General features: G+C 36.0%; 1 protein-coding gene across 6 annotated transcripts; it reads right to left on the reverse strand.

Moving 5' to 3' along the window:
* Positions 1 to 3,126: 3,126 nt before the first annotated feature.
* Positions 3,127 to 26,943, reverse strand: LYRM7 (LYR motif containing 7). Of its 6 annotated transcripts, none has more exons than XM_069591630.1 (5): positions 26,852 to 26,943; positions 20,793 to 20,865; positions 18,882 to 18,952; positions 14,441 to 14,522; positions 3,127 to 5,550 (listed from the first exon to the last, which is right to left on the reverse strand). In XM_069591630.1, exons 1-5 carry the CDS (start codon positions 26,867 to 26,869, stop codon positions 5,480 to 5,482), a joined length of 315 nt encoding a protein of 104 aa, XP_069447731.1. In that variant the 5' UTR covers positions 26,870 to 26,943; the 3' UTR covers positions 3,127 to 5,479. The 6 variants fall into 6 exon arrangements, with proteins under 6 accessions (XP_069447731.1, XP_069447732.1, XP_069447729.1 ...); XM_069591631.1 differs by having other exon boundaries at positions 18,882 to 18,949; positions 26,852 to 26,932; XM_069591628.1 differs by having other exon boundaries at positions 18,882 to 18,949; positions 26,807 to 26,915.
* Positions 26,944 to 27,966: the final 1,023 nt, after the last annotated feature.

A 27,966-nucleotide genomic window follows, 5' to 3' on the forward strand; every position in this document is an offset into this window, starting at 1 on the left:
TCAGGCCTGACTCCTTTCTTTCGCCTCATTTCAATCCATCAGTAAATCTAGGAGCTCTATTGAAATAGAATTCTGCCACTTCTCATCACCATTCCTACTGCCACTCTGGTATAAGCCACTATCATCTCTTACCTAGAATAATATGTGAGAAACTTTTAGTTGGAATCCCTGCATTCATCTTTGCCACCATGATCTATTCTCAGCACAACAGCCAGAATGATGTTTTTAAAACTTAAAATCAGATCACATTGCTCCTCTTCCCAAAACCATCTAATGGCTCTGCATTTTATTCAGAGCAAAAACCAGTCCTTAAAAACGGTCTATATAATCTGGCATCTACTCTCCTCTGCCGTATCATTTCTATGACTTTGTCTCCTACTACTCCCCACTTATAATCATTTTGCTCCTGACTCCTAAAACACAGCAGACGAGAACCTGTCTCAGGAACATTGTATTAGCAGTTTCCTCTACTTGGAAAGCTCATCCCTTAGATATCTGCAGGGCTCGATTCTCAGATCCTTCATCTTGGTTCAACTATCACTTCCTTGGTTGGACCTTCCCTGATCTCAGGACTTAAAATTGCAACACTGTTCTAGCTTTCCTCTCTCCCTTTTCTGCCTTATCTGTCTCCATATTACTTATCACCTTCTAATTTATTTTAAAATTGTGTTTATTATAATATGTCTCTCACCTACAGAAAGTTAAGTTCTCCCAGGGAAGTGCATTAGTGACAGTCTCAAAAGGAAATAATGATTACTTGTATTTATGTTTGTGGAAGATTTATTTATAAAGGGACTGTTTACAAAACTGTATGTGTAAAGGAACTCACATGGATAGTAGCAGATAAGATGTTGCTCCCCCAGATCTGAAGATGAGAGGGAAGTTTTCATCCAAGCAGGAAGGAAAGAACTGCACAGAGGTCGCCCTGAGAGAAACTTTGAGGGACACCCCGTGAGGCAATCTCTCAGGGACAGAGCCAGGAAAAGAAATACCTGCCGTTGCTCTCTTCCCTCCTTCTGATCTCTGGTTCAGGGTCCCCCATTGGCTGAACCAATCATAGCTCATAGGGTACAGGAGCCATTTCAGGCAGTTCATACAGGTGATTCTTCCCAGAGAAGGCTAAGAGCAGCATCAAGAAGGGCTGAGAGTGTATCTAAAATTATAAACAGATGACAAGGTAGGCATTTTTTTTGCTTTGGTTCATGGCTGTATCCTACTTGTGGTAAGTCTACAATAGACATGTGTCTAGGTCTTTGTTCAAGAGAGAGGGAATGATCAATTGATGCCAGTTGCTGATGATAGAATGAATGAAACAAGAATTGAGAACTGACCTTTAGACTTTCCAAGCAGAGGTCAACAGTAACTGGGACAAGAAGAGTTTTAGTGGAGTGGTTGGGATTAAATTCTGACTGAGGTCTGTATAAGAGAGAATGGGTATGGAGAAGAGACAGTAAATATAGAAACTTCTTAGGACAAGGAAGAGCAGAATAGTGGTACTGAAGCTTGAGGGTGGGGTTCAAGAAAAAATTTTTTAGATGGGAAATATTTCAGAATGCTGTTGAGAACAATCCAGTCGACAGAGGGGAAAAAATATTTGGCAAAGGACAGAGGAGAATTGTAGGAGCAAAGTCCCTGAATAGCTAAGAGGGTTAGACTGAGTTCAATAGTAACTTGGGATATGATCAAAGTAGTTTTACATGGTACCAGAAAAAAAAGGGGGCTATTCAATAAATGATGGTGAAGCAAACTGTCACCTTATTAAAAAAATATATATATATATCCTGCTCATATCATAAACAAAAATAAATTCTAGATGGAAGAAAGGCCCAAACATAAAAAGCAAAATATCAATATTCATAGGAAAATGTACACTAGAACATTATAATGGCTTTGGAGTAGAAAAGAATTTCTTAAAAAGCTATAAATGCAAAATTAATAAAGGAAAATATTTTTTAAAGGAATACACTAAAAATAAAGCCCCAAACTACAGGCTTATCATAGAATTCAAAGACAAATTACATACTGGAAAAAGGCAGTTGCATCACAGATAACCAACACAGGAGTAATAGCAAGAGCATATAAGGAAGCAGTAAGAAAAGCCAGATAGCCCAACAGAGCAAGGTGAACACAGGATACGAGTACACATTCATAATGGAAAACTGTAACGACCAAAAACATGACAGGACGATCCACCTCATCAGTAATCCAGAAATGCAAATTAAAACAATGTGATACCTATTCATATTTATCAGTTTGACAAAAGTGAGAAAAGTCATATATAACAACAGTGGGGATATGGAGAAAAGCAATCTTACACATGTTATTGGAGTATCAATTGGTAAAGTTACTAAATTCCTAGAAGACTAAAATATGTACATACACTATGCCTAACAGTTCTGCTTCTTGGTATATATTCAGATAAACTTTTACATTGGTGCAAGAATCCATGTGCCAGCATTTTCAGCAAATTTTTTGCAATATCAAAGAAAAAAAGAAACAATGCTATTGCTTATCAAGAGACATGGATAAATAAATTAGCTTATTGTTACAATGGAATAAGATACAAAACTGAAATACCTAGATACTTATCCAACAATATAGATAAATCTCAAAACTTAATGTGTGGTAAAAAGTAAGCTGCAGAATATATGAGGCATAACACTATTCATTTGCATTTTAAAGCCACAGAACAAAACTACATATTGTTCTAAATACACACACATTTAATAAAAGCATAAAATAAGTATGGGAATGATATCCACCAACTACAAATTATCCCATCTAGGAAAACAGAGTTTGTCTTTCATTTTTTAGTTCTATATATATATATAAAGTTGCTTCTTATTTTATAGTTTTGTTTGCTATTATAAACAGGATCTTTTTTCCATTTCACTTCTCATAGGTTACTCCTGATATATAGTAAAGTTAAATTAATTTTGTATTTATCTACTTTCACTTTAGAAAATTCTGCTTAAGAATTGGAATTTCCATTTCTTTGTTGATCTATGGCTTTGTGCTTACAGGGAAATGATTGTTATTCTACCTATTCTTATTACTTTGCATTTTTTTGGACATTGTACTAATGCTAAAATATGCAACTGCAGGCAAAATGAGGACCAAGTTAAACACAATTAGACTCAAGTCTTTATTTCAATGTTCTGGACCAAATGTTATGCAAGCTCTCTCTCGTATTTCCCTTAGCTTCAAATCTTTAGTGGAGGATTCTTCCTCATACATGCCTGCCAAATCTGATTCTCCTGCCATACACCCTTTCTAACTTCTGCCAAAAGATTGTTTTACAAAGTCCTGCTGGGCCTCTGAGCCTAGATATCTGCAATTAGAGTTTGTACCATCTTCTTTCAATAGGTTTCAACAGTCAAAGTGAAATGTTAGATGTGGGTAATTCCCTTTGGAAACATAGGAAGTTTTTTTTTAACTAACTAAAAGAGATTTAATTAAATTTGACATCGTACCTGAGAAGTGAGGCACTAAGGTATTCATCATTCTCAAAATTTACTCTCTAGAGTACTGAAAATCTTTGTTTCACAACAGGCCAAAATCTCATAAATTGTTTTAACTGAACTAATAAAACTATTAAACAATGTTAAAATTCATTTGAAATATAAATACATGCTATTTAAGGATGGGGTGCCAAATCTAAAAATGTCATGACAGTGAAACCTACTGTTGATATCCTGGTCTATTACAAATGAAATTTATGGCAGAGTCTTAAGGCACAGAGACATAATGCATACACACATGTCTATACACACATGCACACATATGTAATGTATATACATATATATGATGAATATATTATACACATATAGTATATGTCTTAAAATGTCTAAGCTACTAGCTTTAATAAACATTTAAATGACTACTTTATTTTACATGTTAATTATTAATCTCTATTGTTCCTAATGCAAACTACATTGCAAAAATAAAGAACTACTTTTTGATGAGATATTTAAATTAACATGAGTGAAGAACAGAACAAGGGGATTCAGATTAAAGAAAAAAGCTAGACAGAAACTTCTAAAAATGTTAAATAATACTGAAACAATTAAAATATATATCAAACTTCTTCAGCTTTCCCCAATATATAAAATACAGACATTTAGAGATATAATAACGGTAATAATAATAGCAAGTCAGAGAATTCAGTGACTGTATAAGAAGACTTTCAGCATCTTCTTAAAAGGGCAAATTTCAAATGTGAAGCAACTTTTACTTTTATGTAGGTTTAATTTCCATACACACAATAAGAAATATGTATGAGAGATAAAAATTATGTAATGAATCTTCTATGGTTTACTGTTAAGTATACTATGTCAAAACAATTTCAACAATTTACTTACTAAAATTAAATAATTTTTAAAATATGACATTTATATTCAGTATGACTACACCAATATGTTTTTGCCAACAAACAAAGCATTTTGCGTTGAGAATCTTGTAAAAATTAAAAACCCTGTGTCATCAAACGGGAGAACTGACCAGTGAATGAAGAGAACACACTGTTCACTGAGCAAACAGAATGGTAAAGATGTACAGATAAAAGAGAAACAAGAAGAATATTAAATACAATTCTGTAGTTCCCACCATTAGATGGTAGAATGCCAAGCTGTTTTGTGATACTGTCAGTCTTGTCAGGAAAGAAACACATTGAAGAAAAAAAGCTATTTAGATCTTACTGTTTATAATGGAGAGGAAGCACCACATATTATATTTTCACAATAAGGTCTAGCTGTGGTCTAAGTGCAGCTAACTCTACTAAGCCTATATTATGCAGTTTGATCAATGGCTGCTATTTCCTTAAGAAATTAGGATTTCTTTATTCCTTTTATCATACATGATTTTGACATTTTATTCATCTATCTTCAGAAGACTGATTCAAAGTTTTCTTTTAGGAACACAGAGATATACTCTGTCTCTAAAACGAAACTGTATTGTTATTTCTTAGCTACTGATATAATTTCAGTCTTTTAGGAAACAAAGGCCACCTTTTATGGAGTGTTGGCACAACTGTGACTTTTAGACCCATTTAATCTTTTGGGAGACTAAACATTCATTTAATCTAGTAATTTTAATCTAATAGTTTCCGTTCACGTGGGAAAAAAGCCACCAGGCTGCCAAAACACTTCATTCTCAAATAGCTATGATAAAACCAAAATGCTCATCAAGGTCAAAGAGAAGTACATATAACTCCCCAGCCATATATTTCACTTTATGCAGTTTGATTTTCAATGAAAATGAAATGTCTTCTTACCTAATGTTCTTTAGAAATACTTAACTATGTTCCACAGTTTTCAGCAATGTCCTTTCAACATGAAAGCTAGTTATGAAACTATAATTCACTCATTTTCAATACGCCATTTTAGAGGAAAATATCTGCATTTCCAGGAGTTTGGTTAGAGTTGTATATTTTAAAATTAAAAAATGACAAAGACTTGATTTTATTTTTTTTTAGTAAAAATCACTGCTTCTGAGTTGGTGCATCACAATATGGCACATTTTCTATAAGAAGGTCTTTCCTAGGGACCAATTCTGAAAGAAAAACAAAGAGAGCATTTAATATCATTAAAATTAAATTCAAATAAACTCTTTTCCCCCTAAAATTTATAACAGTAAAATATCTAGTTTTAAGATAAGTCTTCCCAGTGATATTTTATTTCAGTTACCTTCTAAGGTGGTGTTCTTTATATTAAATGGATAGTTTAATAGGATTGTCATTTCAGGTTATATAAAAACATACACAGCCAACTTAACGTTTTATCATTATTAAATATAATTAAATAACAACAAAACACCTTGTCAGTAGCAGATTGCAGGTTAATGATAATTAAAACTATCAACTGGAAAATTAGTTTATAGTACCAACTCTATAAAAAGCACGACGACTTTTCTAATTTAAAGATTTCAGGGAATTCCCTGTCAGTCCAGGGGTTAGGACTCTGCACTTTCACTGCAGGGTGCCACTTCCCTGCCTGGTGGAACTAAGATCCCACACGCAATTGCAAATTTGACGGAACTGTGGCTCTCAACTGGAGGTGTTCTGGGTGGTTATAGTAACTGAAGAGTGCTCCTGGAATTTAGCAGGGAGGAGCGAGGTATGTGCGGGACAGGCTGTGGAGTGAAGAACTCGCTGTTTAAAATGACAGTAGGGCCTGACTGGGAAACACTGTTCAACAACAATGATGATGATGACAACGAATGCTGAGCCCTAGGTAAGACATCCTGCTGAAGTCAACAGAGGTAAAGCCTGTAAGATACAAAACTTTAAGGAGAAGAACTGAGTTAAGTGGAATCAAGGGAACTGTTACAATCAAAGCTGCTCACACCAAATTCTATGAAGTAACTTGCTTATATTCTTCAAAAACAACAAGGTTGTGAAAGACAAAGAAAGACCAAGGAACTGCTCCAGATTAAAGGAAGACTAAAAAACATGATGATTAAATGCCATTTGTGTGATCCTCAACTGGATCTTAGACCAGAGATCTATCCAATCCATTTTTTTTTTCTTCTGCTATAAAGGACACTGTTAGGACAAACAGAAAAATTTGAATAAAAGAACTGAATCAACATTAATATACTGACTTTGATAATTATACTGTTGTTATGTAAGAGAATGCCTTTGCTAATTTAGGAAATACACAAAGAAGTATTTTAAAGAAATATACACTGAAGTATTTCTCTAGCTCTAAACTCAAGCAGACTGTTATGGTCTGAAAAATGCTCATTTGGGGGGAAAAAAGCCACATTTTGTCTGCAATGTACCTTCAGAAACTTCAGGGAAAAAATGAGGGCGAGATGATAAAGCAAATGTGGTAAACTGCTAGAATTTGTAGAATCTGGATAAAGGGAATGGACATATTCTTCAGCTTTTCTTGTATCTTTTCTATAAAGTTGAATCATTAAAAAACTCTTACAATGAATTCAATTCAAAAGGAAAACTGAAATTCTTACAAAAAAGAGAAGCGATCTGACTAGAGAAAATACTCTTATGAGCCACATGGTAAATCTGGCTTACTGAAATGAGAACCCGTTAAATAAGCGTTATTTAGCCATTTTTTATATCTCACTTGCTGCTTCCAAATCTTTGCAGCTTTCATCAGAGAGCATATTACAGTTTAGGTTTTAACTTATTAACGACTGAATTGTTTCACTTATCAAACATATAGGTGCCTATTTTTTCCTGGGCATTTCATCAAGAAAGAAAGATACACAGATGAATATATAATAGTCACCTCAGTACAGCACAGTGACTGCAGTTAATAACACTGTATTGCATATTTGAAACTTGCTTAAGAGAGTCTTAAAAGTCCTCATCATGAGAAAAAAAATTTTGTTAGTATGTATGGGGACAGATTAACTCACTTTATTGTGGTGATTATTTCAAAATATATATAAATATAGAATCATTATGTTGTATGCCTGACACTAATATAATGTTACATGTTAACTACACCTCAATTATATATAAAAAAAAAAGCCTCCTCAGCTTTAAATAGTTCACAAGCTAGTGGAAAAGACAGATTAACCAAAAGTCCAACAAAAAATGGTTTAAGTAAGTAAGAGATTTAATTTTCTCACTTATCAGGAAATACAGATTAAGGCGACCCTAGGCTAAGGCAGGTCCTTAGTGCCACCTCCAAGGACCCAGGCTCTCTTCCTTTTCTTCGTGTGTGGTGTCTGCCTTCAATGCTGCTGCCAGATCACCTCTGCATTCCAGGCAGGAAGGGGGGAAAGGCCAAAAAGCGGAGTGCTGGCTTGGCCTATGCCTTTTTAACTGAAAAACAATAGCTTTATTGGAAGCAACATTCAGCAGACAGCTGCTTGCACTGGCCAGAAAGGTGTTACATGGTCTGAAAAATCATCCCCCTCCTCTCCCTGCCTGTCACACTCTACTTTGAACACAGTTTTTCAGTTAGTAAGAAAGAATAGACACTGGAGAGGCAACAAGCCTACCACCCTTTTGGCTGCACAACGTGAATAGACATCCTTCTTCCCACACGCAGAAAGCTACATCTGTTTGCTACCTGACCCCTAAGGTCTCATCCAGGTTCAAAACCAGGATCTGCAGATGATATGCTATGGCCTTTCCATTAGGTCCAGCTGAGGTTCACACAGTAGCTGCCTACTGGACCACAGTAAAGAACAAACAGGACACAGCAATAAAAACCTGGAATGGAAAATACATGGCAGTTACTGCTCCACAGCAAATCCTAAATCCTTCTGGACAGGAAGAGCAAGAGCTCCTTGCTCATGGCAAAGCAATAAATTCTGGTCAGCCAAACTGGCAATAGCTCATCCTGTTTTCTGGGAGACCCAAAGACCCTCTATTATCCACTGTCCTTCAAGGCTCCTGGTCTGTCCTCTAGGGGATCCAGATGTGGGGATATTAGGGAAAATGCTCTTCTTTGACACTCGGAAGTTTTCATAGTTTACGTCCTGTTGATATGAGTTAAGGGATCAGGATAGCCTTTAAGAGTTGACGAGACCTAGCTATGCTTGGGGTTTCTGACCACACAATTTACTCAAAAATTTTATAAGCTACACATCTATTTTCTCCCAGTCATTTTCATGTACAAGTAGCCACAGGCAAACATCCTGACAATTACTAAGCATGAATATTTTCATCCTTTGGCAATGGTCTCTGTGTTGTCCCAAACCTCCCTACCCCGTCGTTTAATGGACATGTCTTAACACAATGAAAATCTACAGGCTCAGGTGAATAAATGTACCCTATATCTGATCTTTGTCCAGCAAATGAGAAAGATTTGGGATACCGATCTTATTTCATATTAGAGCTAAGAGGTCCCTTGCTTGTACTGGCTTTAGTTTTGTAGCAGCTGGCATTTTTTCAGGCCTGCAAGGCTCTAAATTATAAGGGCTCTCAATCAATTAGAGTTTAGGATGGGGCGAGAAATGTCCCTTAGCAAAGCTGTACTTCTTTTCATCTTTGCTTCACAGACTGACTAGCTTAATCTGCATTAATCCTCTTTTTCAATATTTTGCTGAAAGTAGAAAGAAATAACGAGCACATACTGACATTCTGATTACACTGCTTATTGCTGTAGCTGTACTCCTAAGAAACAGGAAGTGGTATGTTCATCACTACATAACAAGGGCCACCAGCTTAAGGCCTGTGATGGTCAGGTCCATGTTAACAACACTCCCCCCAACCCCTGCTTTCATTTCATATTTTATGTTGTGTAATCTCAAGTATCTCACTTCTTGGCAACAGCTTTTACTGTTCTTAGTTAAAAGTAACAAAAGCTGACTGGCTAATTAGGCAGAAAAGGCATTTATTAACAGTTTATTGGTCTAACTCAAGGAATTACTGTGAGGGCTTAAGAATCAGGCAGGCTTGAGGCTAAGCTTTCAGGAACACTGTCCAAAGCAATATCACGAACTGGTCTGATGATGAAAACTGCTACTGCCTACAGGGCACTAGAAAAAACTACCACCATTTCTACACTCGTGGAGCACAACACACTATATTTAGGATGTTGCCAGAAACTCAACTTTAATACATCTGTTCCTGCTATACCAATGACACTTCTGGAACAGTAACTTGACTCTGCAACCACTGATGCTAACTCTTGCCAGAAAAATGGGTTTTGTGCCAAGTCTCTTTTCTCAAGCTCATTTAGGAATATGGGTAATGTAGTGTGCTACATATCCATGCCTGAGCTGCAAAGGGAACTAAGGAAATGAATATTCTAGATTCTGTTTTGGGAATTTAGAACTCATAGAGATGGAAATCCCTGAAATACAACAAGGTTATTTAAAAACTGGTAAATATCCAAAATACAATATATTAAAAAGATCATACACCATGATGAAAAGGGATTTACTACAGAGATGCATGGATTTTTCAATACCCACAAATAAATCAATGTGATACACCACATTAATAAAATGAAGAATAAAAATCATATGATCATGTCCACAGACGCCAAAAAAGCATTTGACAAAATCCAATATCCATTTATGCAAAAACTTCTCAACAAAGTAAGTAAAGAGTGAATAAACCTCAACATAATAAAGGCCATGTATGACAAGCTAACATCATACTGAATCGTGAAAACCCAAAAGCTTTCCCTCCGAAATCTGGAATGAGACAGGGATGCCTTCTCACCACTCTTATTCAATACAATTTTGCAAGTCCTAGCCAGAGTAAACAGGCAAGAAAAAGAAAGAAAGGCAACCAAATTGGAAACAAGTAAAACTGTCACTAGTTGAAGATGACATGACATAACATATAGCAAACCCTAAATATTCCACCAAAAAACTGTTAGAAGTAATAAATTTGGTAAAGTTGTGAGATAACAAAAACAATACCAAAAAAACCTGCTGCATTTCTATATACTGATAATAAACAGAATAAATATCAGAAAGGGAAATTAAGAAAAACATTCTATTTACGTACATACGGATAAAATAGCTAGGAATAAATTTAACCAAGGAGGTGAAAGACTATTAACCTGAAAACTATAAGACACTGATGAAACAAACTGAAAACACAAACAAATGGAAAGATACTGTGTTTTCATGGATGGGAAGAATTAATATTGTTATTGAAATGTCCACACTACCAAAACCTGTCTACATATTTTATGCCATTCCTATCAAAATTTCAATGGCATTTTCTACAGAAACAGAACAAACAATCCTAAATTTGAGACACAAAGACTCTAAATAGGCAAAACAAATCTTTAGAAAGAAGAACAAGACTGGTGACATCACACTTCTTCTTTCAGACTTTACTACAAATCAGTCACAATCAAAACAGTATGGTACTGGCATAAAAACAGACATATAGATCCATGGAACAGAACAGAGGGTCTGGCAATAAACCCACTCATACATGGTCAATTCATTTACACCAGAGGAGTAAGGAATGTGCAGTGAGGCAAGAAGAGTCTCTTCAATGCACAGGGCTGGGGAAACTGGACAGTCACATGCAGAAGCATGAAACCAGTCACTTCCCCTCGTTCATCTTTATACCACTTCAGAATGCGTGCTTCACTCAGAACTTCAGCTTTATAAAAAAGCACCACTGTTTTCTTGAAGGCGTTCATGAAATGAATGTTGTCATGGCTAGAGTAACTTTTTAAAACAGAGATTAGAGAATCAAATTTGTTCTGTCTTGAACCCACAGGCATTAAGTAGAAAGAAGAGATCCATATATAATTTAACAGAAAGAAGGAGGCCATTATTAAGGCAATATAGCATTATACCCTATAATCATGTAAGAGTCAAAAGTTTCCAATCCTGGGGCAAAATTAAATATACAGAAAGGTAAAAGAAAAAAAAAGAAATTTAAACTAATATTATCATACTTAAAACTAGGCTTCTGAAATACAGTTATCAAATTTAGCTATCTGATATTAACTAAACTTTTATTCATGTAATAAAGATTACATTTTGCTATAATTGCTATAGTACACAGAAACTCTAAAGATTATTATTAAGACTAAAGCTAATGACTATAAATTTTCAGTTTAGGATTAACCATGTTTGCTGCCCTTAGAAATATTACTTAGATCAAATAATTTCTGATGATGCTCATAAACTAAAAATAACTTTGAAAGCTGTACAGGAATTAGAGTACTGGACATTCAGATTTACTGTTGCTGTTTAGTTAAGTTGTATCCAAATCTTTTGTGACTCTATGGACTACAGTCCCCCAGGCTCCTCTGTCCATGGGATTTCTCAGGCAATAATACTGGAGTAGGCTGCTACTTCCTTCTCCAAAGAATCTTCCCAACCCAGGGATCAAACATCTTCACTGGCAGGCAGATTCTTTGCCACTGAACTACCAGGGAAGCCCATTCAGATTTATCAAGCTGCAGTAATCAAGACATTATGGTAGAGATACAAGGACAGAAAAGCAAACTAACTGAGAAATTATGAAGTCAAGGAACAGATGCATAAATATTTATTATTTGATTTTATGCTAAAGGTGACCCTATAGTGCAGGGGGAGAAGAGTGGTCTTTTCAATAAATAATGCTGGATCAACTGAATATTCAGATATTTAAAAACTACATCTTGATTCCTATCTTATTCCATATAAAAAAATCAACTCTAGTTGACACAACCAATGAAAAATATCAAACAATAAAGCTTTGGAAGAAAGCACAGGATGATCACTTCATGACCTTGCTTGAGATGGACAAAATTTTCTTAAACAAGACAAAAAACCATAAAAGATGTTAACCATAAAAGAAGAATGAGATTAAACTGGACTACATTAAAATTAAGAACTTCTCATCAAAAGATAAAAACAGCAAAACGAGGGACTCCCCTGGCGGTCAGTATTTAAAACTTCGTGCTGCCAGTGCAGGGCGTGCAGGTTCTATCCCTGGTTGGGGAATTAAGATTCCACGTGCCATGTGGTGTGGCCAAAAGATAAAAAACAGAGAACAAAAATAAAAAATAAACAGCAAAATGAAAAAGCTAAAAGTAGATTCTTGTAATATATATATCCAACAAAGGATTTATATTCAGAACATATAAAGAATTCCTTCAAATCAATAATAAAGAGGCAGGTAACCTCTTAGAAAAACGAACAAAAGACCTGAACAGCCATATCCAAATGACAACTGAACACCTGAAAAAGTGCTAGTACTTTGTTAATTACCAGAGAAATGATAATTAAAATCACAATGTGGTACCATTATACAACTACCAGAAATGCTAAAATTAAGAGATGCCTAGTATTAACAGCCAGAGAAGGCAATGGCACCCCACTCCAGTACTCTTGCCTGGAAAATCCCATGGACGGAGCAGCCTGTGGGCTACAGTCCATGGGGTCGCTAGGAGTCGGACAAGACTGAGTGACTTCACTTTCATGCACTGGAGAAGGAAATGGCAACCCACTCCAATGTTCTTGCCTGGAGAACCCCAGGGACAGGGGAGCCTGGTGGGCTGCCGTCCCTAGGGTTGCACAGAGTCGGACACGACTGAAGTGACTTAGCAGCAGCAGCAGCAGTATCAAGAGCTGGTTAGGATATAAAGCAACTTGAGTTCTCAGACACTGCTCCTGGAAATGTAAATTAGTCTAATTACTTTGGAAAGCTGGTCAGCAGTACCTATTAAAGCTGAATCAACATATACCATATGACACGGACATTTCACTCATATAATATTCATAGAAATGTTGCTATATCCAATAATACAGATGAATGGCACAAAGAAAGAGAAAGAAGCCAGAGAATATAGAAATCCTATATGATTCCAATTTATTATATTGGGTTAAAAACTGATACTGTTGAAAGTCAAGACCGTGGTTATACTTGCGGGGGAAGGGCTGACTGGAGGGGCATGAGGGGTCTCTGGGGATAGCAGCAACATTATATAACTTGATGTGGAGATTGGTTACATAGGTATTTTAGTTTGTGAAAATTCACTGAGCTGTACTATTATAAACTGTGTACTTTTCTGTTTTTATGTTGTTTGTATCTTTGTTATTGTCCCCTCAAATACTTTAAGGAATGAAAACTAAGAAAACCAAGTATTACATAAAATGAGAAGCCCCACCAGGAGTCTGGAGGTATAATAGAGGATCCTCAACTATATTCCCATTTTGTATAACCCCAATTCTCCTAAATTAAAATAACTTGAATCACAGAAGAAAAGATAAAGAAACAGATTTAGTCTAGATAGGTGACAAATTATACTATGAAAATTAATAATGCCAAATAAATTATTACAAAAACAGTCCTACCGGCAAACCCATTATATATTGCAGGTTTGGTACCAGACCACTACAAATAAAGTACCTCAATAAAGCAAATCACAAAAATTTTTTGGTTTCCTGAACCATGTAAGAGTTATGCTTCCACTATACTAATAGTCTACTGAATGTCTAATAGTATTATGTCCAAATACTTTAATTTAAAAAGACTTTATTATAATATACTAACCATATTCTGAGACTTCAGCAAGTTGTATTAGTAACATAAAAGAGCGCTGATCATGGATCACTATAACAAACACAGTTAATAAGGAAAAAGTTTGAAATACTCCAAGAATTACCAGAATGTCACACCGGGACACAAGTGAACAAATGTTGTTGGAAAAATGGCACCAGTAGTCTTGCTTGACTTGCCTGCTTGACAGTTTATAATAATGCATTCTCTGGGAAGTACAATAAATTGAAGTATGCCTGTACTGTCTTTGTAACTGAAGTTTTGCAATACAACCAGTGGTTAAGATTAAAAAGAAAAAACAACAAAAGAAAAAGAAAAATGTCTAGTAAAGCAAAGTTTCGTAATTTAGCACTTTTAAATACAGCCTTACAAATGTGTACAATATATACCACACTGGCAAAATCAAAATGTTTTACTAATTAGCATTAAATGCACTGTAATTGCTCAATAGTTTAAAATGCATTGCAAGCAACATTCTTTTTCAATATTACTTACTCAGTGTATTGTGGTCTGTGTGAATACCTTGTATAACAGATGTTCTGAGTATCAATTCAACATCAGAACCTATTTTTATTAGCTGTTAAGAAAACAAAACAAAAAGAATAAATCCTTTGCATATTTTTTCAATGGTTCACATTAATGTACTGTTTTTGAATACTACAGGTTTACTACTACAATTTCTTTTTAGGTGATACTTGCTTTTAACCTTTTTTTTTTTTGGCTGTGCTTTGCAGCCTGTGAGATCTTAGTTCCCCACCAGGGATCAAACCCAAGTCCCCAAAAGTGAAGTGTGGAGCCTAACCATCAGACTGATGGGGAATTTCCTTGCCTTTAACTTTCTGTAACCATTCCAAGCTTATAGAAAGCTTAGACATGCATATACTTTTACCTTTTATCTATCCATTCCATATTTTGATCCAGAACAGATTTGGAATATTTCTTGTTATAACATATATTTTACAATACGCTTAAAATGTGCAGTTTTCTTGTTATTCTTTTGAGTGCCTCTGAATCTTTCTTATACTATAGAGTTGGATGTTCTGAACACTAATAAAAGCATTGTATTAGGAGTCAGAATATTTGGACTCCAGCTCTGGCTCTGTCATTGAGTGTGTGGCCGTGGGTTAATATCTACTCTCTTTAAGTTTCAGACCTCATCATCCCAAAATGAAGAACGGGCTAAAACAGTGATTCTCAGAGCCGTGGATCCTTGGGAGGATCTTGAGACCCTTTCAGGGAAGGCATAATGTCAAAATTATTCTCATAATACTAGAGCCATCTGTACTGTTTAAGCTGTGAGCAGTAGAGCTTTCTCTTTGGAAAACCATTTATACTTGAATGAACCACTGACAGATAAACTCTGATTATTCAGATTTGGGTAACTGGCAGATGTTTTCTTGAAGATGAGTGATATGAATACCTTACTTCAAGAAAACAACTGACAGTCATTTGCTGACAATGACAACATTTAAGCTTTTAAGCAAAAAAATCACAATTCTGAAGAACTTCTATCTGTAATTTTAAGCCTCACAAATTCCCAATACTTCAAGATTTTTCTGATGAGATGGATATTAACAGATGCAATTTAAAAATATTACATACTGAACTATGTCAATATTTGGAAGGTCTGCATTATGTGGTAAACCTATGTTTTTCACATCATTAGTGCATGACGTTACAAAGCCATGCATGGGTAAAAAGACCCACTCAACGGGAAAAACATTAAAATCTACTGGTCTACGAAATGAAGACATGAGGACATATGAAAGAATATCCTAGAAAGAAGCCACAGCATAAATGGCCTCAGACAAGAAAGCTCTTGGTAAATTAAAGCATCCTCAAAGAAGGCACTAAGCTGGATGAGTAAGGTACGTGGTGAGTTGAGGTGGGAAGTTAACAGGAGTCAGATGATGCAGTGCTAAAGGTCACGGCCGGCAGAGACTTTAGACTTTACTTTGAATGGGATGAGGAGCCATGGGATATGCCTTTTTAAAAGGCTCACTGTCTTTAAGTATCGAGACTGGGATGCAGGGAGTTAGAGCAGAAGCAACAAGAGCTGCTAGGAGGCTGTTGTAAAAATCCAGTGAGAAATAATGGTGGCTTGAAATAGGAAATAATACTGGGAAGATAAGAAATGGTCAAAGTCTGGGTATATTTTGAAGGTTACGTCAATAGGATTTGCTGTCAGGTTGTATGTAGATGTGAGAGAAGGAAAGTAGTCACAAAAGAGAACACCAAGGTTTTTGGTCTGAACATAAAAAGGAGGAAGCTGCCATTAATAGACATGGAGAATGCTGTAGGGGGCAAAGCCTCACCTCCTGACAGACCTGAGAAGGGGCTTAGTAGGGTAGAGAAAGCAAAACAATGAGCCTTCTCACTAACTGGAGGTGCAAAAATTGAGCTGAGGTTTAGGTTTAAGGCTGGAAACAAAGCTAGATCAGAAACAAGGGATTAGGGGAGAAGAGAGGGGATAAGCAGGATGTGGTTATGTATGAGAACTGGAACTCCCTCCCAACCACTCCAGCCAAGCAAGTAAATACACACACCCATCCATTGGTCTAACAGATAACAGAGTTCCACACTGCAACTAACCTTTAAAGAAAGTTACCGCTTGTTTAGGTATGGTATCAAAGAATATTCACAATTATTTGAAAAGGATAATATATACACCTACCATCTTCCAACTATGTATCTATATAAGGCTGAATTTTCTTTGTATAATTGAGTCTGAAAAACACATTGCACCAGGTTGAATAAGGAAGCAGATACGAGAATTTAGCTGACTCCTATTAAGCCAGGCATTACAGAGATTTGCAAAAACATAAAATAATGCCATTCTTCTCACTATATTTTTCTGAAAATAGTTATTTTTCATGAAGACTATATATGTTAGCACATAATAAACATCAATTTTAATTATTTAATTAACATATTTTAAAAATTTCTCAGTTTTAAATTCTATTATGGTAAATATTGATAGGTATAACATACATACAACACTTTTTGGAGTCTTCAGTTTTTTAGAAGGTAAAGTGGTCTTGAGACCCAAAAGTCTGAAAACTGCTGATTGAGAGGCCACCTAGGATTCCTTTTGGTGCCAAGACTTCATCACAATATGTGACAATGTAACTAATTACCTACAAATTACTAAATATGTAATATATGAAAGTATAAAATATATAGATATATGTACACACACGTGTGTGTGTGTGTATATATATATACATATAACAAGTATCTAATTTCAAGAGTGCTTACTGTTAGTGCTCTATATGTGAAATTAATCTGGAGATTATAGTTCACTTTTCCAGTTTAGTTGATATAAACTGACTGCAATATTTTTAAAATCATGACCTCAAAATTTAGAAACACAGGCATATCTCAAGAGATATTGCAGGTTCAGTTCCAGACTACCACAATAAAACAAATATCACAATAATGTGAGTCACATGAATTTTCTGGTTTCCAACTGTCTATAAAAGTTATATTTACAATATACACTAGTCTATTAAGTATGCAACAGCATTATGTGTAAAAGAAAATAATGGGGACTTCCTGACGGTCCAGTGGTTAAGAATCCACCTTCCAGTGCAGGGGATGTGGGTTCAGTCCCTAGGGAACTAGGATCACACATGCCCTGGGGCAACTAAGTCTGAGCTCTGCAACAAAAGATCCCACAAATAAAATCTGACGTGGCTAAATAAATAAGACAATATTCATATCTTACTTAAAAAACACTTTATTATTAAAAAATGCTAACCAGCATCTGACAATGCAGGATTGCCCCAAACCTTCAATTTGTATAAAACGCAGATTGTGTGAAGCGCAATAAAGCAAAGCACAATAAAATGAGGTATACATGTACCATATTGTTAATAATCAGTTTTCTGAATAGCAGTACATCTTTAAACTTCTTTTCAAGTCATGACTTGATTATAATGTCATTTTAACTGCTTCCATAGATAAAAATTACACAGTCCCCATTTGTCCTATCATAAGATTAGGTTAAATCTCTCCTGTTTTATGTTAAAGGGAAAGAAATCCTTAGGCTATCTCATTTTGTCTCATTATTGTATTACAGATATTCACTACTTCAAAAATAGCATTTTCTCTACTAAGTATAAAAGTATTTGCATAAAATTTTTTGTTTCATTATGTGGAAATTCTATTAAACATAGAAGAATTTCTCTAAATTGTACCTTCTTCTTTACTAAACCAATTCTTGGAATCTTAATTAACCCAGCAAATAATTTTTCATTTTCTTCCTAAGGGTCCTTTCCCCTACATTTATACAAAGTTAGGTCCAGGACCACTTAGGAAGCAGTGTTCCTTCCTAAGACAGAGACAATGTATGTATGCATATGACTTTACACAAGAAAAGAATCAGTGTGCACTTTTTCAATGAACAAGCACTGGGAATACTAGGGAGCTCACAGAATAATGTTAGTAGACTATCTTCCACTAAGGAAGTGACTAAAATGCAAATACAGAAGGTAAAGTGAGAACAGTTCATAAACCCCAGCTATTCAACTTCCACAGCCAAGATATGAATTAAAAAAAATTCTGTCCAGCTGACCTAAGTGAGTAGAAGTTTTCTCTGCATAACTTAAGAGAGAGTTATCACACTCACTCTTCTTGGTTTGTCACTTGCCTTAGACAGAGAGCATCTCTGTGAGTTTCTAGGTTGGTTCAGCTGTTCTGGCTTTGATCATGGTTACACTTATGTTCCTTTCACTAGGCAACTTGCTATCTTATAGTTGTAGGCACATGACCCTTGAGGAGGTGAGCCATACCAAACAAGTGAAGGTCATTTACAGTTGTGATGGCTTTAACTATCAACTAATGGTTTTTATTTCATAAAGTCTCTCCATTTTTATCATTTCCTCTAGTTGCTAAAATGTGAGTTTTATTGTAATTGAAACATTTAATACTGTACCTCTTCTATTTTCTTAGGAGAAGTTTCAGTTTTATTACATTTGAATTCTTCATTTATCTTTATTCGGGCTGCTAGAAAAAGGAAAAAGTATGCATATAGTTATCTGCTTTTCTAATTTATAATTCTTGTTCCAATAACTTACATAGTATTCATTATATTACAGTACAATATGCTATATACATATATATCTATTATTTCTCTAACAGAAAAAAATAATTTTGCCATGTGTAAAACAAAGTAAAAACTAAGAAATTTATTTTAAAAGTCTTTTGGAGAGCTTTTTACAGGCTGGCAATTTGTAATTAAACCTAATATATATTTTCAGCATTCTAATATTTTTGTTTCCTGCTTTTTATTTCTAATTTCATTTGACCCTCTAGCTGTGAGATCCTAATAAATTCAAATTGATACTTTGCTTTTGTAAATATAAGGATCTGAATTAAAATGCTTTTTGTTTTTAAGATGGCAAAACTCAATACATATAAGCATGTTTAACTATCCCTCCTCCAAAACACTTAAAATGAAGATACAGCAGCAAAGAGGATATGTAAATAATTTTGAGTGCCTTGGCTGACAAGTAAAGTGATGAACAAATGAAACTTTTGTTCATATAATCCAGTGCTTTGGCATCACTACAGCAGAATAATTTAATATAAGTGATAAATTGCCTTATATTGCTGCTGTGAGCATTTGATAGTAAATATGCACTGTTAGCTATTCTTATAATTATTTCACTTAAAAACATTTAAAGGCACAAAAATATGCTATGGTGATGTAGATAAGCCATAGAACCTTCCTTTTATGCTCAATACATGTCAACATGTAATGTGGTTAAGAGTTCAGGCTTTGGAGCCAGAATGCTGAAGCTAAATCCCAGCTCCACCTATCTTTTCGCATTACTGTCAGTTTTCTCATCTGCAAAACTAGAAATTATAATAGTGACTACCTAACAGGTCTGTGATAAGAATTAAATAAGGAATTTGTGTAACATACATATAATATGAAGCATATACTTTAATATTCAAGAAATGTTTTTGGTAAATTACAAAAACTTGAATTCATAGGGACAGTGGGGACACTACCTAGATGCCCTTTTCTTTTTCCCTTTTTTAAAATGGAGGTTGAATTTTTAAAAACAAATTTTACTGGAGTACAGTTGATTCACAATGTTGTATTAGTTTCTGCTGTACAGCAAAGTGAATCAGTTACACATATACATGTATCTACCCTTTTTTAGATTCTTTCCCCATACAGGTCATTACAGAGCGTTGAGTAAAGTTCTTTGTGTTATACTAGTTATCCCATACCTTATTATTCATCTATTTTATATACAGTAGTACGCATATGTCAGTAACAATCTCCCAACTTATATACTCTCCCTCCTAAGGTATCCTCTTAAACAGCTTTAGAAACTGAGTATGACCAACACAGAACTTGTACTTTAGAGCTCTGAGTTCCAGAAAAGACAGAAACCACTTTGAACAGTGAAATACTGAATCTGGAACCATTTGTGATAGATTCCCTTTCATAGTTTCATAGCTGCTGCCACTTCTAGAAAGACACAGGCATTAACAATATGGTAGTATCTGGTCCTAGAGAATGTGAAAATTTGATTATATAATAGGGAAATGAGTTCCATGGCTTGAATGTAAGGTAAGCAATGGAGCACAGTGAAATTTTGATCCTTTTTTTTTTCCTTATTCTTTATGAAAACATGATCTTTTACAATTTTTCTTTAAGTAAATACTTCTCAAACAAGTGTAATATAAACTCATTAAAACAAACAAACATTGAGAGAGAGATAGTGAAGGTTCATCGCCCAAGGCAGGTCTTAACCTTACAGGGTCTCTTGGACTACTAGCAGCCAACTGAAAATTGGACTTGCTTCAAAGTGGCAAAGTATAAACTTACCTTCTAATGCTCTAGCATCATTTTTAAAAACCTGTTGTCTGGTCCTGTGCAATGTTTTAAAGAGCTGTAAAACCTGAAAAGAAAATCAGAATTCACACCTCAAAAGAAAAAATTTTCACATTTTACATAATTACAAGGATTAAACAGCATTTATTTCTTAGATTATTTTTCAAAGTAGCTGGTGAAAACAAGAGTTGGTCAAAATAACTCCCTTGATTATTTATCTTTAGATTTTAAAAAATTAGCCTTATGTATTTACAAAAATAAAACAAAATTCTTTCAAACAAAATAATATGAGAATGGTTAAAAAGTTAATGATCCCCCTGCCAAAATTAGTTTGTTAAGGTAACCAACTTTGCTAGTGTGGTATGTATTTGTTCTCATTTTTCTTAACATAGACCTTCATCTGCTCTAAAAGTCATATACACATGCATACAAACTCAAGAATATACTACATCTTAAAAGAGCCCAGAAGGAAGATGTTTTAGATAATTTAGGAAAGTTTAATTGTGATTTCTCAAAAAAGAAGTAGAATGCTGAGACTTCTGAATATTTTAGACTGTGCTAAACAATAACAACAAAAGCGTATGCAATACTGTCCCCCCAACACTGTTCTCTCTTCTGTCCTCTCAATTTCAGTATGGAAAACAATGAATTTCTGAAGCCAGAAATCTCTAGGTCATTCTTTAAATCTACCTTACTCCTCACGGAGAAACCGTAGGGATTTCTCTCTAATCTTTTGGATATTCTCCATCACCCAAAACAATTTAAATTCAGATCTCTCCCTATCTTGTGCTTGGACTACTGACAAAGATTTGCCACTCTGCCACCATTCCCAGATAACAATACTGAAACTTGACTGAGTGCATCCTATGTGCTAGGCACGATTCAAGCATTTTACATATATGAGAAAACTTATAGCATCATAGGCAGATACAAAAAGAGAAATAGGAGGCAGAAAACATAAAAATTAAACAAAAATTAACCAAAGAACTTTCTCAGAAACATAAGTTTTTGCAAACACAGAATAACAACAAAAAAGAAGTTATAGTAAATCTAAAAAGGATTGTTCAGAAAATGCCCCAAAGCTCTTGGATATCAAATGAGTGACAGCAAGGATTAAGTTCAGAAAAACGGCCCAGAAAGTAGAATGGGCAGTTGAGGAAAGGAAAATAAAATTAAAGGAGTTGGCCCAACAGTTACAGTCACAGGATCTCCAACAAGAGAGAACCGAGAACACAGATTCCACCAAGTGCTCAACACAAACCCGTGCTGCAGCATATCATGATGTAAGTGCAGCACAATGCTAATAAAGACATCCTGGAGGAAGAAAACAGTCCACGTATAAAAAAAAAGAAAATTAGAAAGCCACCTGATTTCCAAACAGCATCACTGTGAGAAGACAATGGTACAAAATCTTCAAGCTACATATCCAAACTATCACCTAACTGCAATTACAAATTGCTATTTTCAGAAATGCAAAGTCTCTTATTTGCTATATGCTCTTTCTTGGAAAGCTATAGAAGACGACTGTGCCCCATCAAAACAAGGGGCTATCTCTCTCTCTCTCTCTCACACACACACACACGCGGGCACACACACAGTGGGAATGAGGGAGACAGGTGATCCAACACAAGAGAGACAGAGAGGATGGTAAAGGACAAATATAGGTCAGCATTTGTGTAGCCAGCAAAGAAAGCAACTATTCTGGACTAGAGCAAAAGGCTGGATTCAGAAATGATGATGCTAGGAAAAAAAAATGAAGCTAGTAGATAACAGTTTTGCTCATAGTTTGGGAATAGATAAGAAGGAAAACTGATAATAAAAACAAAGCAGTTATTAACTTCAAGAAACACTAAGACTTAGGAAAAAAAGTCAACATAATCATATATTTATATTAGAAGGCTCAGCTTTGGACAAATTTTGTATAATTATATGAAAGACGAAAACAGATTCACCAAAATTTGTATACTGAAACAGGGTATTAGGGGGAACTTAATCCTCAAATGGAGAAGGCAATGGCAACCCACTCCAGACTCTTGCCTGGAAAATCCCATGGACGGAGCCTAGGTAGGAGGAGCCTGGTAGGCTGCAGTCCATGGGGTCGCTAAGAGTCGGACACAACTGAGCAACTTCACTTTCCCTTTTCACTTTCATGCATTGGAGAAGGAAATGGCAACCCACTCCAGTGTTCTTGCCTGGAGAATCCCAGGGACGGGGGAGCCTGGTGGGCTGCCGTCTATGGGGTTGCACAGAGTAGGACACGACTGAAGTGACTTAGCAGGAGCAGCAGTCTTCAAACTCGCTGCAGACGGTGATGGCAGCTATGAAACTAAAAGACGCTTTCTCCTTGGAAGAGAAGCTATAGCAAACCTAGACAAGGCATTAAAAAGCAGAGACATCACTTTGACAACAAAGGTCCACATATTCAAAGTTATGGTTTTTCCAGCAGGCATGTATGGATGTGAGAGTGGGACCATAAAGAAGGCTGAGCACCAAAGTACTGATGCTTTCGAACTGTAATGCTGGAGAAGACTGTGGAGAGTCCACGGACTACAAGGAGATCAAACCCAGTCAATTCTAAAGGAAATCAACGCTGAATATTCATTTGAAGGACTGATGCTGAAGTTGAAGCTCCAATACTTTGGCTACCTGATGACAAGAGCTAACTCATTGGAAAAGATCCCGATGTTGGGAAAGATTGAAGGCAAAAGGAGAAGGGGGCAGCAGAGGAGGAGATCATTGGATGGCATCACTTGGAAGAGAAGTGACGGACATGAGTCTGGGCAAACTCTGGGAGACAGTGAAGGACAGAGAAGCCTGGTGTGCTGTAGTCCATGGGGTCACAAAGAGTCAGATACAACTGAGCAATTGAACAACAAAATCCTCAACTTTTGCAGACAAAGGTCAGTAAATAACTCCAAAGAGGAAAAAAAAAATCAATAGTAGTTTAAACATGTTATTTATAAACATGGAGGGAAATCTAAGAAGAAATAACTAAAATGATTAAAAAGTGCTTATCTGGGGAGCAGGAATTGGGAGTATATAGGAAGAAGTAGATACCTACTGGTTTCTGCATAACACCATTTGACTTCTTAAATTTTATACACTTATTTCCTTTATAAAAACTAAAAATATATATAATTTAAAAAGAGAAAGAGAAAGGACACTTATCAACAAAAAGAAAAGACAACCCATGGAATGAAAGAAAATATTTATGTCATATATCTGATAGCGGCCTACTATCCATAGAGCGTAAAAAGAACTTTTAAAATTAAAAAAAAAAACTAATTTAAAAACAGGTAAGGATTTGAATAGACATTTCTCAGAAGAAGACAGACAAATAGCTATTAAGGCCATGAAAAGATGCTCCACATAATTTGCCATTTGAAAAATACAAATCTAAATCTCAGTGAGATACTACTTCATCCCAGTGGAATGTCTACAATCAAAAAGACAGTCAGTGACACGTGTTAGCAAAGATGTGGAAAACCTGAAACTATTACACATTGCTGATAGGAATAGAAAACCTTGCAGCTGCTTTAGAAAACAGTTTAGCAGTTGTTCAGAGAGTTAAACACAGCTATCATATGACCCAGCAATTCCACACCTAGGTAGACAACCAAGATGAAAACATATGTTCATACAAAAACTTGTATATGAATATTCATAGTAGCATGAAAGAACACAAATGGATAAACAAAATGTGGTGTATCTATTTTGTTATGGCTTGAATTGTGTGTCCCCACAAAAGACATGTTGAAGTTCTAATCCTCAGTACACGTAAATGTGACCTTATTTTGTATTTTCAAGATAAAAACTGTGGTAACTTGTTAGAGTAGCCATAGGAAACTAATGCATATTTTACTACTGGAAGTGGGATGCTTCTTTAACAAATATCTAAAAATGTAGCAGTGACTTTGAAACTGAGCAATACGCTGAGACAGGAAATTTTTGAGGCGGTTGATAGTGAAGGCCGAGATTATCTTGAAAAAGACTGTTGGCAAACAGGGTTGTTAAAGGTAGTGGAACGTCAGAGAAAACCAGGGAGTTTAATACTACAAGAGTAGTCGAAGAGGCTGCAAGGGATTAAGAAGGAAGTGAAAAGTAAGTATGCCTAATTATTTTACATGCTATTTAGGGAAAAAAGAAAGCAATTCACTTAGTACAACAACCAGTATCCCTACTTTAAGAACTACTATTAAGAAAATGCCTTCATTACTGCCTCGGAACTAATATCACCTTGGAGTTAATAAACTTTTATTAAAGTAAAGAAACCTAGGTCAGACTGTCTTCTTGTTTTGATGTACTTATACTGATTAAACAAATTTAGGTAGTGTATATGGAAAGTCAATTCTTTGCAGTAAGATCAGTTTAAATCTGACGTTACCACTTATTTTAAGCTTAGGCAAATTAGCCTTTTGCTTCAATTTTCTTGAATAATAGGCTAGTTTTAAGGGTGGGTGATATAATTTCTGTACTAGGTTTCACTTTAGCTGGTTATCATTTCTGTCTTCTAAGTATGGGTTATATTCCCCTCATGAATACATCCACAGTACTAGGCACTTACTACACTTTCTTTAAGTGTCCCCTACTTCCTGAAAGGCTTCTTGGTCACCTTGTATCTTCCACTTAGCACAAGTGTCTTCTACACATGATCGTTCTCATCAAAAGCACTTTAGGAATGAATTCTATTTAATTTCATTGTATTCAAGTTTTCCAAGCAACTTCCCACTTAAAGGATGGTCCATACGCCACTTCCTCTTTACAGAATACTCCTTCCTCTCTTCTCCTAGGTAATTTATTAAAAAAACCCAACAAACTATTTATTTTAAATTGGAGGATAATTGCTTTACAATATTGTGTTGGTTTGTGCCATACATCAACATCAATCAGCCATAGGTATGCATATGTTTCCTCCCTCTTAAACCTCTCTTCCAGTCCTACTTAATTTCTAATAACACTTCAGGTCTCAATTTACATGAGGGATTTTTTTTTTTCTTTTGCATCTCTCCAGACAGGATAAACCTGTTGTATGCGCACAAAAATACACTGTATTTTCAATTCAAAATAGTGAATAAATACTTGTAATTAAGTAATTGTTTAAACTCTTCCTACCTGCCAGACTTCTGTATGAAGTTACTGTTACATCCACCATGCCTAGAAAGTACAAGCTAAATGCTGGCCATTAAGTGCTACTAAAAGCTATTATGGACACTCCGAAAGTTTTTTGAAAGAATAACCCTTTACAATTCTATCAGTCCTGTGACATATATTAAAATGTACTAGGAACAGAGTTCAGTGGTACAAGAGAACTCTTGGCAGCTCCCTGTTATTGACCAACCAGTTATAAGCACTGTTTGTTTTTTTTCTCACTATACTATAGCAGGTCAATTTCCCTTTTCCATGTTTATGTCTCAACCGGCCATACTGATAATACTTAATGTTGGTTAGGGATGGCTAGTCCCAGAGAATTGTACGCTAGCCAGGAATGCGCATCAGTTTGATAAGAAACTTGTGATCTCGATCCTGAAGGGGGCATCACCTCCCAAAGCTCGTTCAGAGCACTCAGGAATCTCAGGTCTCTGCTCTGTTTCGTTAAGTGCTACTTTAAACAAGTGTTTTTGCCGGGATTCGGTATCCTTGGTTACCTATGAACATTTTGGTTATCTGACGAAACCTTTTACCTCATCTGATGGTTTCAGCGTAGGACTTTGGGGTCCTGTACAATTCGCAAGGACGCGAAATGGGTCCCTCACAGAAACGCCCGGTGTGGAGATGGAAAGGGCAGGACCCAAGTCACTGGCGTGCATCACGGATAAACCTTCTGTACTTGGTAGACGAGGAAGTAGGACCACCTGTACCGCCCTCCCTCCTCCGCACCTGCACAAACCCTCGCCTGCCCCCCAGGGCTGGTTACAGGCTTCTCAGGTGTAAAGGCCACATCCTCCACGGAGGGTCCTGAACCTCAGTTACAGAGACTCCAGACTATGTTCGCAAGGCCGCTCTCTTACCCTCCCCGCTGGCATCGCATTCAACCCCTCCCCGGACCCAGTCACCTTGGCCGCCTGACCCATGGCTCTCGCCTCCGCTTGCGGCCACTTCTCCAGCGGTGGAGTCGCCCCGCCTCCCGGCAACCAATCACTGCTCATCATCCGCCGGTCCCCGCCCCGTAGTATTGTTCCTAACTCACCGCAACCAATCACCACAAAGCATCTCCTTCGTAGCCCCGCCCCCCCGCGAAGGAACAAGCTAAGAGAGTTGGGTAAGACCGTGGCCTCTGGGAAAACCGGGAGGAGCCGCCGAGCTTATTTACGGCAAAGACAAGAACGGAAATAAAATGAACGCCATATTAGTTAGGGGCAGAGGCACTTCCGGCCGCTTCTGAAGCAACTTCTCGTGGTAGAGTGTTGGTTGATAAATAGCTTCGGTACTTTATGACCTTACCTCTTGTTTGGGGGTTGGGGTTATCTATTAAGGAACCATTATTTTAACGTTTCGGAGTTGCAGATTTTGTCTTTGCAACAGTGCACAAATAAGAGCCAAGCCCTAACAACTATCGCAGGTGTTGATTGGAACGCCGGCTTCCAAAAGCACTGTTCACACTTTATCCCACTTCATTCCTCTAGAGGGTGAGTCTGAGTTACTTCTCTATTCAACATGCCCTATTCCGTTTTGCTGGTCAAGAGGTTGGAAATAGTTTATTAGAAGCATCACGATCATAAAATATCATAAAACGTTTAACTACATGTAACTTAAGACTTTGCAAGCATCAAGAAAAAAAATCTCAACCTTTCTCCCATTGCATAATCATTGTCTTCCCTACTCCCTGCAGTTAAACTTTTAGGTAAAATTAACTTTTTTTCAGCTTAACCTTTAGGTAAAATTGGCTTTTTATTAGAAATGAAGATTTGGACCAATGGATCTTTAAGACCCCTTTCCTTCTCTGTGATTTATGTCATTTTACAGAATATTCCAAGTCATCATGAGAATAACAAGATAATATTATTTTTAAAAAAATAAAATGCACCAGAGTTGCAAAAGAGTGTTTAACCATAAGCAATTAAGCCAAATATACTGAATACAGTCTTATTCAGGAAACAATAAATTAGATGATCTTCTGATACTGTATAGTACTGCCTTTTGATTGCTAATGAATGATTCAAAGATGCTA

The sequence above is a fragment of the Ovis canadensis genome, chromosome 5 (assembly GCF_042477335.2).
Source record: "Ovis canadensis isolate MfBH-ARS-UI-01 breed Bighorn chromosome 5, ARS-UI_OviCan_v2, whole genome shotgun sequence".
Classification (NCBI taxonomy): Eukaryota; Metazoa; Chordata; class Mammalia; order Artiodactyla; family Bovidae; genus Ovis; species Ovis canadensis.